General features: G+C 29.5%; 1 protein-coding gene, 1 long non-coding RNA gene and 1 pseudogene across 3 annotated transcripts in view; 2 read left to right on the forward strand and 1 right to left on the reverse strand.

Annotated features, from left to right (window-relative positions):
• Nucleotides 1–16,009, reverse strand: part of LOC149886010 (uncharacterized) — a 169,967-nt gene that overhangs the window by 70,764 nt on the left and 83,194 nt on the right. The gene's annotated exons all lie outside the window — the stretch shown is intronic.
• Nucleotides 6,363–8,971, forward strand: LOC149886014 (uncharacterized). The gene is made up of 3 exons (XM_090093375.1): nt 6,363–6,516; nt 7,063–7,361; nt 8,117–8,971. Exon 3 carries the CDS (start codon nt 8,139–8,141, stop codon nt 8,814–8,816), a length of 678 nt encoding a protein of 225 aa, XP_089949501.1. The 5' UTR covers nt 6,363–6,516; nt 7,063–7,361; nt 8,117–8,138; the 3' UTR covers nt 8,817–8,971.
• On the forward strand, nt 10,442–12,691 carry LOC149886015 (uncharacterized; annotated as a pseudogene). The gene is made up of 3 exons (XR_016454379.1): nt 10,442–10,976; nt 12,123–12,259; nt 12,451–12,691. The product of XR_016454379.1 is annotated as an uncharacterized LOC149886015 (transcript).

Genomic DNA, 16,009 nt, shown 5'->3' on the forward strand with positions numbered 1-16,009 from the left:
CAATGGGAGCTCCTAAACTTTGCATTGTAGCTGCTATAGTACGCATTGCCACACGATTGCTTACTTTTCCTCTATCTAAGGAAGCGACAACTTCAGGTGTAATAATTTTTTTTATAGAACGCTTCCTTTTCAGACCGGAGCTTTCTGCAACATCATCTTTTCCTTTCAAAACTACGATATCATCATGATCGCTACTAGCAGAACTTGAAGGCGAAGTTGAATTCTCAAGAACAACTACTTCTTCAGAGTGTTGTTTCCTTAACGCTTCTTTTTGCAAACGTTTATCCAAACTTATCTCTCTGCAAACTTTATTTTCTTCTTTCTCTGCATCATCTTTATCAATGGAACCCAAGACCATATTTCTATCATCTCGTTGATCTATGAGGAAATCGCGATCTTCAGCAATTTTTATTAAATCAAAAACATTAGTTGGCGCAATATCAAAAAGTTTCATAATTCTCTTTTCAAAGTCTGTTACTTTACTTCTAGCAACAGCTGATTTCTTATTTCTGTCTTTTAATAGATCCGTATATTCTTTATGAAATTTTTCAAGCCTTGTAACTGCATTATCCTTTCGAATTGTAGGAATTTTAGCTTTTTCCCAAATTTCACAAGTTGATTTGATAACTGTTACCGAACTTTCATGTATACTCAATCCTTTCACCTCATGGTGGAAGAAAAAACATTTTAATACTTCCAAAATCGTTGGAAGCTTAAGATGGGAAAGCATTGATATTGGTTGACCAATTAACCATTTTGCTGTAGAACTGCGTGTTGACTTTGCGACTGCAGCCATTTTAAATTTTCTTTAATACAGTGTATGAATGAAAATATATTTTGTTGTCACCTATATTTCCAAACAAAATTAGTTTCGTTGAAACACGCAATTATATCACTGTCTTAAAATACTGTAATTAATATTATTAGTCAAGCAAAATAGATAAACTATTGTAATTTTATTTCAGGAATCACAACACTCTCGATAAAGTCTCGAACTGAACTAAACCATATAATAAACCAATATAATAAAATATAATGAAATTTGGCTTAATTTGCAATTTATTTTGCCGCTTTAATATGCATTTAAAAAGAAAATGTTGTTTAACAAAAATTATTATGCGTAATAAGAGCTTTATTTTCGTTTTTATTTTATTAAAATCGAACGGTAAATAACCGAAATGTGCACAGAAAACGAAGGTCAATATTTTACTGAACTTTTGAAAATTCCAATTTTAGAGGGGTATAAAGATCGCCCCAGCGCGACCTCTAAATATAAACCGATTTGGCTGATTTTTTTGGTACAATGATTTCTTTCATAAATGAACACATTTAGACCTCAGGAATAACAAAAAGTAAAAAAAAAATTTTTTTGGTCATTTTTGGATCACCCTAATATATATATATATATATATATATATATATATATATATATATATATATGTTTATAAATATATATGTTTATATATATATGTGTATGTATATATATATATTTATATATATATATTTTATACATATATATTTGTATATATATATTTTTATGTATACAGTGGCGGCAAAAAGTCATGCACCCAACTGAAAAATAACACATTTTACTATTTACTCTTGTTTATATTATGTTAGTTTATATTAATACTTGTTTATATTATATTACTATTTACACTTGTTTATATTATGCTTATATATGTTTATATTTATACATTACTAAAGTTATATTAAATATCACTTATAATAAGTGATATTTAATATATTTATTAGTAATGTAGCAACAATTTATTTAACCTATATTTTAACCTATATTTTACGATTTTAAATAATTTGCTAACCATATTTAAAAGTAAAATAATATATATCTATACTTTTAAGATTTATTAATAAAGTTACACAATAAATTTATTAATAAATATTATTTTATTATCAACAATATATTATTGACAATAAAATAACTGTTATTGAATTATTAATAACTATTGTTGTAAATTATAAAATATTAGATTATTAGATTATAATTTATAATCCAATAATTAGGCTGAAAAGTTTTATTTACACATAAAATGTTGAATAAAGAATAATACAATTTCATTTAAAATTTAAATGTTCACATTTAAATTAAATGTAAACATTTAATGTCATACTTTAAAAATGATATACTATACAATGCTGCTCAAAAATTTAGCACACATTAGATTTAAGTTGTGTTTTTTTCTTTAAAAATGAAATAAAAGTAAAAAATAAGAAATTCAAGGTTTTTTAAAAAACAAAAAATATTTATTTGACTTTTTTAGTTATATTAAGAGAAAAAAAAACTAAAAAAAAACAAATGTCTATCACTAAATATCTTTAATCAAAGTTAATATATAAAAAAAAGTTAAAAAAAAGCTGCTCATAAGTTTAGCACACCTGGATTTAAGTTTGCTTTAATAGGAAGATCAATAAGATGTCCACCTTTGTTCTTTATGCATAGTTCACATCTTCTTTTAATTGAATCAAAAAGTTTTCGGCAACAATCAGTTGATAAGCTGTAAAACGACTCTTTCAAACTTTCCCTAAGATGTTCAGCTGATGTTACAGGAGCTTTAGTGAGTTTGCGGTCCAGTACAGTCCATATATTTTCAATTGGATTAAGGTCAGGTGATCTAGCTGGCCACTGAAGTACCTTAATGCTGTTTTCTTGAAACCAAATAGTCACCGTTTTCACCTTGTGACAAGGAGCGTTATCTTGTTGAAACTGCCACTCTGACTCATTGCTAAAAAAGATGTCTCTAGTCGGGATTAAATGATTTTCAAGTGTTTCAATATATTTATGTTGATCCATACGACCATTGTATAAGTAGCAGAGACCTGGGCCGTCATAAGTGATGCAACCCCACATGGCCTACTATAATTACACGGCTGGATATCTTGCTTTTCGTAGCGAAAAATTAGAAGAGTAACTTTTCAAAACAAAATATCGTATAGAATGTTTGGCCACACTTACCGCAATTAAAATTATGATTTTTACAGTGGTTTTATTTACGGAAGTGTGTATACAAAATAAAATTTGTCTGACAAATATGATAAATGTATCATAAATTAGATACTTTCCTTTGCCTGATGATTATGTTTCTAAAAAAACTTACACCGCTAAAATAAAATAAAATTATATTGTACTTTATTCATCAATAAAAAATTTTAATAACTTTATTAAATAACAAAATATTAAAATTTGTAATGACTCTAACATAAATATGTACCTCAAAAGAAATATATTTCTCAAAAATAACATCTCAATAATATTAATGAGATATAAAACGATAAACAAAAACCTTATAATAAAGGAAGAATATACAATTGAAATAATCAATTTAGCATTGATTCACCTAATTTAGCTTCACCTAATTCAGCTTCAATTTTTTTCTCTGTCTGCTTTTAAAATCCTTTACACTGTTCTTTCTAATTTCATCAGAAAATTGTTTCTGTCCATTGTTAAAATAAATATTTGTAACAACGTGATTTATAAATTTTACACCAATAACTTGATGTTCATCGCATAAAAATAAAGTAGCACAGTCATTTAATCTAAGTACTCGTTCTGCAACATATCGATCACAAAGAGTTGAGTCTCTTATAAGAAAAATGGCAGTATCTAATATTGCAAATGCTTTTGAAACATAATGTGTAAAATCAATAGCTGGTAAAATCAATCCTCCACGAGAAAGTTTTTCAAAATATTGGCATTGTACCTCGCTAGATTCAGCTAATAGAAAAGTTTTGCAAACACTACATTTGATCTTTTTATAAAACTTTTTCACCACATAACCAGAAATAACTGTAGCAACTTCAAAGCTCTCTGAACCTAAATTGCATTCTTCAATATCTGGTAAAATTTCTTGCAATTTATCATCAAATAATTTCATTAAAGATATATTACAACTCTACTTTCTTACATCTTCCTCCCAGATATTGACTGACTCTTTAAGTAAAGTTTTCACTGCTAAAATGCGCTCAGATGTCTCAAGTTCACGCAAACCAATTAAAAATCTGCCACCACTCATTTGACGATATTTTGAAAATCTTAACTCTAATGGATCAGTTAGCAAGCGTGATGTTAAAAAATAATCATATCCTTCTTGAATTAAATCATCAATAAGTGAAGCTGTGCATCTTAAAGTGGTCATAAGAGCTTCTGATGTTTGTTTACTTAATGTAAACTTTTGAGAGTTTGAAACTTGAGATAATTGCCATTCTTCAATCCATTCAGCTAAATTGCGCAAAAATAAAGGTTTCATGTCACCCAAAACAGCTGCATTTCCAATATAAAAATTGTTGTTGTATTTTTGCTTACTGTTACTTATTGTCCACCATATATTTATCAACTGGTTTTTTGTATTTTATTTCATTGAGTTCAGTCATTAAGTCATTTGATAAACTATTTTCTTCTAGATAATTTTTTATATATGGTGGGAAATTCTCCAGTACACTTTTTTTCTTTAATACACAGCCAATATTTCGAAACCATGAAGGCAATGGAAGATAAGATGATTTATAGAACAACGAAACATGCATAAATTCATCAACTACAATTGTTTCTGTAAATTCTAAAATACCTAAGTGTTGATTAACTTCTAAATTAAAAAATATGTATTTGTCATTATATATTTTGAGCTGATACCCTTCTAGATTAACATTATTTAAATCATTTAAACAATGAATTTTATCTTTCTCTATAAATAAATTGGATTCATCCTGATTATTTGATGGATGACGGACAGACGGTGGCTTTCTACCCTTCGATGTAGTTGGATATACTGATAATGGTATTTTTTCAGGTAAGCAAGAAATAGTTGGAACGGGATTTAAATCCCAAATTAATGTAACTCTTTTGCCAATTTTTAAATACTTTTCTTCAAAATGTTTAGCAAAAATAGCCGAATTTTTACTAGGTTTCCATAACTTTCGATTGATAAATACTACCCACTGATTTAAAAAGTCAGGATTATTTTCTAGAAATCCAAAAAGTGGATGCTTTTCAGGAATAAAATTAATTCGATTCTCTCTCTTTTTATATCCAGTTTTACAGTAAATTACAGCACATGTGTTAACCATATTAAGAATATTTGAATAAACTGTTTTAAAATACGTTTATGTAAGTCAAAAAGTTACCCTTCTAATTTTTCGCTCCGAAAAGCAAGATATCCGGCCGTGTAATTATAGTAGGCCATGAACCCCGTATGCCTACCGAACCTCCACCACCTTGTAGTCGCGGCACAATGAAGCGACTACGAAACATCTCATTATAGTGTCTTCGGATAATCACTCTGTTCTTTCGGTTAATAACTGTAAAGTTGGATTCGTCACTGAATATTATTCTTCTTAGTTCATAATTAGTCATTTTCAAAATAGCTCTACAAAATTTGATACGTTTTAACCGATCTGTTGGTTTAAGCAGTGGTTTTTTAGCAGCAACGTAGCAACAAAGTTGCTAAGTTGCTGCTAAAAAACAATCTTCTATCTGCAGTCTTTCTTGAGATATGATTTTTTAGAGCCAAGTTCACTTCTTGTACAATCTTTTTGGCTGAGTATTTAGGGTTTTTTCTTGCAATTCTATAGATACTGTTATCATCGGTGATGCTTGTGATTCTTGGTCGTCCAGATCGGTTTTTGTCTGCAGCAGTACCAGTTTTTTCAAATTTCTGAATTGTTCTGAGTACACATGAACGAGATACAGACTTAAGAGTTCGAGCAATTTCAGAGCTGTTGAAACCACCAAAGTGTAGTCCTACAATACGCTGTTTTATTTCAGAGCTAATTGATTTTTTTCCCATCTTATCGGTCACATTATGGACAAAATTTAAGCGAAAAATACCAAGTTTATTTCAAATAAGGTAATACAATGTATATCTTTGAAACTTTTGTTCAGTTTTGTTTATGTAAAAATGGATAGTTAAATTTACTTTTTAATAAAATTTTGACTTCAAAAATTAAAGAGCGGCAGTTAAAAGACAATAGAAGTGCAAGTTTGCTAAACTTATGAGCAGCTTTTTTACACCGCTTTAATTAGCGGTCTCTGTTTAAGTTAAGACAATAGATGGTAAAATTAACGTAATTTTTTTTTCAATTTTTTTTTCTACATAAGGTATGTTTTAATTAACTGTAAATAAAAAAAAATTGAAAAGGCATAAGAAGTTTACCGCCTTAAAGTTCAATTAAAAGAAGAAAAATGAAACTTACCCAGTCAACCAACACATATGGGTACCGTATGGGAGTCGTCCGGGTATCTGGTCTGGGATACACGGTTGAGAAACTAAAACATCCCTCAAAAGGAGGTCACTCCGCAAAGTCCGTAAAAATTACCGTAAATTTTTTATTCGCATGTTAAGTTTCTTTCAAAAAAAAGTTACACACGAAATCGCTAATTAAAAATTTTAAAAATGATGGAATCGGATAATGGTATCTTAGAAAATGTATACAGAGATGATGACATCCAGAATAGTACTGATGAAGATGATAGTGATGATAATAGTGAGCATGAATTCAAAGGTTATTAAACTTTTTCTTCTCGTATTGTTTTATTAGTAATAATAAAATAATGCAAAAAAATGATGATAATGATAATGTTAAGCAACTTAAAATATGTGCACTCTAAACAACTTCCTGAAAAATCAAATTATAGCTGTTGGAGTTAATATCCAATAACTAATGTCTGTTATTTTCACCAGCAATAAAGAAAAAAATTTTTCAATTAATGTTATAAGGCTGTTATGATATACTTTAACCAAGTTTACATATATATATATATATATATATATATATATATATATATATATATATATATATATATATATATATATATATATATATATATATATACACACACACACACACACACACACACCTGTAACAATTAGTATTTCATGGTTGATGTATTATATGTATGTTATTTAGATGTAATTAACATAGTATTTAATGGCTGATGATTGCTGTAAGCCATGAAATTTAAGTACCATACATAGTTTCTTTATTATATATATATATATATGCTAATGTGGTGATACCCTAATAACTGTTTTATATTCCAAATTCTAGGACACAATTGCCAGAAGTACCTGAAAATTGGGTCCCTGACAGGTGAATACGTTAATGTAGGTAAGTTGTTTTTACTTTTGCCCCTTTTTTGGTTGCCAATTAAGAAAGGTATATTTTAAGATATGTGCTGTTCAAATCATAAAGTGGAAATACTTGCAATTTTAAGACGGATTGCCAGAGCATGGAATGAAAAGGAAATGGATCTGGCAATAACCTGTCTTCTTTCTTCTGATTATTGGGGTGCTAACTTCATTAAATTCAAAGAGTATATCTCAAGATACTGGCTAAAAATTAAAGAGGTAATATTTAGAAGGTGAACATCTGATCAATTAATTAGTCAGGTGTTTAACTATCAGTATCAATATGATACTATAAGTATGATACAGAGAAATGTAATAGTTTTAGATTTATCAATTATGATATGATACTATAAGTATGATACAGAGAAATGTAATAGTTTTAGATTTATCAATTATGATATGATACTATAAGTATGATACAGAGAAATGTAATAGTTTTAGATTTATCAATTATCAAGTATGTTTATAGAGATGGGTTTGGGCATATCGAAGTGATAGATTTTTGGTGAATAGCAATACAAATAATGGTGTAGAACGACAAAACCAATCATTTAAATAATCATACCTTCAACGATATAAAAACTCCTCAATTACTAGCATGCTCACAATCCTAATTGAAGAATTCTTTCCTGATAAGCTAGAGAAGTTCTTTACTTTGTTTTTAGTTTATTTATATTTTACATTTATATTTTATAGGTTTACAGTAGTAGTTTCAGTATGGTAAAATATAAATTTGTCTGGAATTCTACAATTTAGATAAAAAGTTATAGTTTTACATATATACATATACTTTTATAATGTCATACATACGAGCATTTTAATTTGCAATAGTAATGCGTGTCTATATACTAGCACATAATTAAACTAAATAAAATAGTAATATAAAGAGTAGCAAATGTATTGCAAAAGTAAATGTATTGCAAAAGTAAATGCTGTAGTTTTATGAATTTAAGCTTTTTGATTAATTTATTTAGCTATAAAGAAGCGAACCTTAAAATGCACTCCAGCTATAAACTCTATAATACAACTGTCCCTGAATATCTATTCAACAGACCACATGATTTTATCAAAAACTGTTTAGAGAAGATTGCACTTGCTAATGACTCTGAGATGACTGGAGCTTGGCCACAAAGTCATGGAGTATTTACGGTAAACAGTTTCTCAGGTAATAATGAAAGTTATACTGTAGATTTTGGAAGTGACAAATTGATGCCAAAATGTTCTTGCAAAAGTTGGCGTGAATCTGCATATTTATGCAAGCATTTTTTCCTGGTATTTATAAGATTTCCTGAAACATGGTCATGGAATTCTTTGTCATCATTATATAGAAATTCTCCTTTCCTGACTCTGGATAATGATGATGAGAATACTGTATACATTCCAATCAATTCACCAACTCCATGTAAAGTTGGTGATGAATCAATGTTATACGGAGAGTGTTTGTCTCCGGCACTTAATGACTCGATGAAAAAAACCGTTGTAACAACTTCAACTCTTTCACAAATTCGCGATATGTTAAATCAGATAAAAAACTTAACATATGATGTCGATGAATCAACTATTGATACCAGTGAAGTTTGTGAAGATTTGGCAAAGGTCTTAAAGAAATTTTCAAATGCCACCAAAAAGGAAAATGGAATTCCAGTTAGAAAAGAACTGGGGGAACCCAAATGAATTAAAATATATAAATAAAATATACAATAAATAAAAGTCTCCAACATTTGGTAAGTATTTTACATATTGTTTTACATGGCATTTTTTACATGGTTTTATTTTATATTTTTACTTGTTACAAAATGATATTTTAAAGATCTATATTTTTCTTATCATTCTTTTTCTTTCGTTGGTCTGATATTCCCAATTTTCTATGAGTCCCCTTCTCCTACTACTCCCATTTTTTGAAATGTTAAAATTTAAACTATCAAAAAAGATTACAATCTTTGTATTCGTAGCGTTAGAAAAGCGCTCAACAAAGTTACAACAAGATTTTAATAAGTTGAGTTCTCCGTGAAATGGGAGCAGCAGTTTTGGTATTTACTAACCCGCAAAAAGTCTGTTTAAGAAGTGAATTATTTGATTTAATTCTCACAAATCAGATATTTTAGCTTAATACTTACTGTTTTACGGGGATAGATGCGGTAACGGAGAAAGAAGACGGTACTGGGTAATTTTCAACAGGGGAATGAAGATGACAACAAAGTTGGAGATTGGAAGGAACAAATGAGTATAGTGCTTATAGTCGACTCCCTGGCTACAGGACATGATTATTAGTGAAAAATGTAGACACTTTCTTGTATTTGTATTTAAGATTTGACATTGAAAACAATCTGTTAAATATTAATACCAGAAGTAACATCTCAATAGTTATTAACATTCAATTGTTATTAACTTTATTTTTAAAAAATTGTCTGCTCAGTATCACAAAAAACTATTTCTGGCGGAAACCTTTTAGTCTATCGGTTTCGCCAAAACTACTGGATTATACTCGGGTTTAGGCCTACCTCTAGTCCAATTTGCATCGTAAAAAAAAAATCTTTTAGCAAAATATGCAGCAAAAAATCTAACATTAATAACATTTAAAACCTTCGTTTCACAAAACTTAATATAGTTGTATCAAATTTGAAAAATTCATTTCCATTACCAACCCACGGACGTAAAAGTACAAAGTGCAAAAATTCTTGGCCGTGTTTTGATCAAATTTACGGTAATTTTTACGGACATTGCGGAGTGACCTCCTTTTGAGGGATGTTTTAGTTTCTCAACCGGGATACACGAGGGCTTTTTGTATGGGCACAGTCTGGGACCCATATGGGAAAGCAATAAAAACGGAGTAATAATTAACGATATTGAGGCGGAATTTAAAAAGGTTATATTCTAAATAAAAATGGTTAATCGAATAGTAATGTGCGATTTACTTTATCGTTGTTTTGATTAAAATGATTGATTTTAATTAATATGATATAAGTTATTCGTGAAATTATTCATGCTTATAATAATTGTCTTATTTAATGTTGGATGTATAAAGGATTTATACAGATTATAAATTAAACCGTTTAAAACCAATGTTTGGTTTAGCCAAATGTTAGTTTTAATTTTTTTTTTCTAACTTTTGATTCCATTTGCTCTAAAAGAATATATATATATATATATAAATATATATATATATATATTATATATATTATATATATTATATAAGTTGTACTGCGTACTTTGGTTAGCGCTATGGCGTCACACTGATTTAGGAATAGGCGAGGGCTTCACTACATATATCAACTGATTAGGGAAAAGGGGTTGGGTTAGGGCAGGGATCAATTTATTTAAATTTTTTTTCCTTTTCCCTTTTCTTTTTCTATTAAAACACACTTAAAGAAATGTAACATTTTTTATCACGTTTTGCTTACTATAATCGGCAGCAGTAAATGTATATGAATATATATGTAAAACAATGATTATGTAAAATTAAACAAAATAAAAAGTATATGATGTAGTTTTTAATAATTTGATAATAGTCTTAAATTTTATTACCAGTATTTTAAATCTGAAGTTTTCTTTTTAAATGTTTTTATGTTTAATACAAACTTTTGCTATTTAGGTGAGTCTGTAAGTCTACAGATGATTGCTAATTTATTAGCAACTGTAATTAGCAATCAGGAAGATATGAAAAAGACTCAGGCAATCCATACAGCACAAATTCAATCTATCCGTCGCAAACTTGATTTGAATGATCATATCTCTCCAGATCTTCCAGAAGGTATTCCACTGCCAGCTAAGTCAATGGAAGAAATAGAAATTTTAACACAGAAGCTGGAAAATCCAGGAGTAAAGAAAATAGTTGTAAAAATTATTACTTTTAAAATTTCTTTTTTAATTTTTTATTTAAATACAGTTTATTTTAATAATTAGTATTTGTATTAGTAAATGCTGTAACTGGTGTGAGCCGGTGAGTGTGGTATCAACACACTATGACAGCCGATTAGCTTAATTGCTGCTCATCCAGCAATCAAGACCTGCTTTAAAACTGTTAACTGATTGTGCTTTAACCAATTCTCTTGGGAAGCTATTCCATAAATTGGCCGATCTATTTAATAAAAAGTTTTCATGACATGCTTAGTGATTTCTTTGACATATTTAAAGCTGTGACCTCTTGTTTGAGTTTTTTTGAATACTAATTTTTTTTATTGTTTCCAAATCATTAAAACCGTTGTAGAATTTATAAAATTGAATCATATCTCCTTGTTCTCTCCTTTTTGTCAAGGTAGTCAAGTTGAGAGCTTTTAGACGATACTCATGGTTGATTTTTTTAAGTGATGGTATTAATCGAGTTGCACGATGTTGGATTCTCTCTAATAACTCAATTTCTCCCTTTCGAAGAGGTGATCAAAGTTGCACTGCAAACTTTAACAGTGGTCGCACAAAAGAAACATAAAGTATTCTTAGCAGTCTAATATCTAAGCAAACAAAACATTTTCTAATTCGACCCAACATTTGGTTGGCTTTGCCTTCGCATTTTATTACATGATTTTTCCATTTCAGATTGCTTGAGAATATTACTCTAAGATCACTTTCAGATTCTGTTATGTTTAACTTTTGTTCATCGATATAAAAGGGTGATTTTTTGTTATTTTGGCCAAAGCGCATGACCGTACATTTTGAAATATTAAATTTCACAAGCCAGTCTTGAGTCCACTTAAAAGCTGAATCGAGATCTGATTGCAAAGAAAGAGTTGATGCACTGGAAAGTATTTCATTTATAATTTTGGTGTTATCAGCATATAGCTTTGTTAGTTTTCTTAGAGTTTCAGGCAAATCGTTTACAAATAGTACAAACAAAAGTGGTCCGATTACTGACCCTTGTGGCACACCACTGGTAATTTCTGCCCAAGAGGATACATTTAATTGCAGTTGTTAACAAATTTTCATGTTTTTATTTTTTTATTTTTTTATACCTCTGCACCATAAACTGCATCAAACTTTTTTTAGGCTAAACATATTGCTGATATTGGTGGAGAAAATCTAAGGAATTTTATAATGAGGTCAATGCCCATGCTGCTTCAATTTGACAGGGCAAAAAGGAAAACAGGCTTTTAAAACAAATGCACTTCATTTAGTTCTTTGTAGTGAGTATAAATTTAGTTTATATAATTATATTTGTAGAGCATTAATAAGTGATTTCTAATAATTTATATATATATATATATATATATATATATATATATATATATATATATATATATATATATATATATATATATATATATATATATAATTCTGTGTGTATTTTAATAATACTTTTCTGTTTCAAAAATAGGTGCTGTTAAATTAAATCCTAGCACAAAAAATTGCACACAAAAGGAAATCGAAGGTGAACTTTCAACATGGTTTGCCAACTCACGGGATCGTGGGAGTAACAGTCGTAGATCTGCTAAATTTGCTATTAACGTTAACTCGACTGAACTCGATGCTGTTTATGTAACACCTTCAAAAAATTTGGACAATTTTGTTTAATATTATTAGTGACTTTTTTTTAAAGAAATAATTAGTTTAAATTATATTTTGTTGTTTATTTCTACGTTTCTTGTTCTTTATGACTTCTTCCTGATTGACTTTAAGGCAGAGGTTAAATGAAAAAGTATCACGCTTATGAGACTTCAGATACTTGCAGGCTCCTTTCGGGCTGTATACAAATTTTCCTAGTCGTAACCATATGGACTAATTAAATGGGCTGCATACGGGAACCGTATGGTTTTCCCAGCGGGAAGCCCGTATGGGACCCGTGTGGAACCCGTTTGCATCTCCCGCTGGGCTAGCAACGGGTTGCCCATATGGGTCCCGTATCAAAGCCCGTGTGGGTCCCTTATGGTACCCTTATGTGTTGGTTGGCTGGGTAAATCTTATGTGTGCTAAATTTTTGAGCAGTATTGTATCTAAACCAACACTACAATAACTTTGTTCAAATCAAAAGAAAATGTAAATATTTTACAGGAATGGCTCCCTAATTTGATTGGACAAAATATGTGTCTCACGCGGTCCTTATCTCTAAAAATATTTTTATAATATTTCATATAGGGTAAAGTGACCAAATCCGAGCCAGTGACCAAATTTCAGCCACATTTTAAATTTAATATTTCTGTCTTGGTTTCTGCTTTATGTTTGTAAATCCGAATTTTTTGAGACTGGTATGAACTCAGCCAATAAAAAACCAACATTATTTTAGTTGGCGGGTGTTTATAATAGAAGTATTATAATAACAAATACTTATCTCAAAAAAGTACTAGTTTAGATTTAAAAGATTATGTAAGCATCCAGTTTGAAGCTTATAAACATTAAATATTTATTACTTAACGAAATGGTAATTATTTTAAACTATAAATATATTTCTTAAAAAGACAATTTTAGTTTTACAATTATGCTGAGTCATTTCTATAGATTGTATTTCTGAATTAAATGCACCTGGTAGAAAGACCTAAATCCGGCCAGGTTTTATACCTTATTCCGGCCAAGACCGAAATTAGGTTCACGAGTGTCTAAAAGTTACTCATACTTGTAAGCTATTTATATTATTAGATTTTGTTCTTTTAATATAACTACTTTATGTTATATTTATATCCTAAAAGTTATCAATCTTAAATATATGGACTTATTTAGTTAAATATTTATGTAATATTTTTCAAATATGAGGACGAAGACTTAAAAATAAACAAAAGTCTAAATAATTGAATATATATTGTTTCATGTAGATTATTGCTGATAAATGAAATTATATGAGAAAATAATCTTTAATTGAAAATTTTGATAATTTATAATATAAAGTTTTCATTTTAGAATGGCTGATAATAAAAAAAATTTCATAATAAGAAACAATGTCTTCCAACTCGAGGTAAATATTTGAAATATAAAGAGGAAGTGTTACTTGAAGCTATAAACAGTGTTATTACTTCACCTAAAATGTCTGTTAGAGCTGCTGCTAATTTTTTAAAGTACCCCGAGCAACTTTGCAGAGCAGGATAAAAGGAAAAATTGAGATTGGTGCAAAAGCAGGAAGAAAAAGTTTAATGCCACTTGATCTTGAAAAAAAGTTACTTGATTTTGCAGACAACAGAGCTAGGATGGGCATTGGTTTTGGTAAAGAGCAATTCATGGTATATGCTGACAAGCTTGCCAGAAAATATGGATATTCTTTTAAGAATGGAAAACCATCTAATAAATGGTGGAGACTACTAAACAACCGACATTACAAAAAAGTAACTCTTTGATAACCAGAATCAACAGCATCAGTTCGTCATCAATGTATGAATCCGATAAAGGTGGCAAATTATTTTACCGCACTTAAAGAAGTCATTAAAGACTGTCAGCCTGAAGTAATATGGAACATGGATGAGACAAGGCTGCAGCTAGACTTTAAGGCACACAAAATTGTTGCTGCAAAAGGTACTAAATATTTACATATGAGAACCAGTGGAAATCGAGAAATGATTACTTTAATTGTTTGTGTGAATGCAGCAGGAAGAGCCTTACCACCTCATGTGATTCCAAAAGGGAAAACAGTAAAATCCCTTCAAAGTTTTCAAGTTCTAGATGCCCCTGAAGGAACCAACTGGAGTCCAAGTGAATCTGGTTGGACTAAACAAGGGATTGCAAAACTATGGTTTGAGCTTACATTTTTAAAAAACATTGGACCACAACGTCCACAAGTTTTAATTTTGGATGGCCATGATTCCCACAATTTCCTGGAGTTAATAGATATGGCCATACAAAACCAAATTGAAATTGTTGAATTACCTGCTCATACAAGCAATTGGCTTCAGCCTTGCGATCGAACTGTATTTAAGCCATTCAAAGTTTCATATAATAAAGCAGCCCAGGATATGATATCTAATCATCCTGGGGTTATAATAAACAAGGCCAATTTCACAGGACTTTTAACCAAGGCCTGGAATAAAAGTGTGACAAAAGCCAATATTGAATCTGGCTTTAAATCATGTGGAATCTTTCCATATAATCCTTCAATTATTCCAGCTGAAGCTTACTTGCCAAACTATGTGTATTCTGTAGACAGGTTAGTGACTAATCTCTTTGAATAAATTAAAACAATTGGTAATACAACAACAGTTGAGCAGATTAATCAAATAAGAGACAGCACAAAAATACTTTTACCGGATATTGAGTTGGAACAACATATAATTACCAACTCAAGATTTGCTATAGCAAATGATCATGACTATTTAGCTGAACCAATAACCGTAGTAGAAATTCCAGAACATAGAAGTGGTGGTTTAGTGGAACTAAGTATGAAAACTGTAAAACTAAAAGCTGCAAGTAATAAAGCTGCATTTACTAGTAAGTTTGAAGACAGCTTTAGGATGATGTCTGACTCTGAAATTGAACAGCCTATTGATCAGTATGAAATTGATTTTACAGTTTCAACTCCTTTAACTTCTGATTTTGTAAAAACTCGATCTTTTGCCCCAAATTTCCCTTTTAAAAATTCATCTTATCCAGGAGATGGAGATAATGATATTTTGCCATATTTAGATGCAAATTTTACAAAAAGCAAAAAAGCTAAGTATGCAGACAAGTTTTTTGTGCTTACTTCTAAGGAAGCATATGAGTCACAATTAAAGCAGGTACAAAAAAAAGCTCAAAATGAAACGGAACAAGAAATGCGTAAATTGAAAAGACTACAAAACTTAAAAATAAAGGAAGCAAAGATATTGTCAAAAGATAATCCTAGAAAAAAACCTTCACTATAAAAATGAACCAATAAAAGTATAAAAAAAACAATGTGTAATTTGATTATGTTGTTATGAATTTTTGTTCTTATTGCTTAAAAAAGTCTTTTATATAGTTCACTGAATTCTTTTTTTTTT

Source organism: Hydra viridissima, unplaced genomic scaffold (assembly GCF_058129835.1).
Source record: "Hydra viridissima isolate aposymbiotic clone 2 unplaced genomic scaffold, HvirCarnegie_v1 scaffold_7, whole genome shotgun sequence".
Lineage (NCBI taxonomy): Eukaryota > Metazoa > Cnidaria > Hydrozoa > Anthoathecata > Hydridae > Hydra > Hydra viridissima.

What these genes read in the sequence shown, in the direction of transcription:
- LOC149886014 (XM_090093375.1), top strand. Translation starts at nt 8,139, where the DNA reads ATGCACTCCAGCTATAAACTCTATAATACAACTGTCCCTGAATATCTA.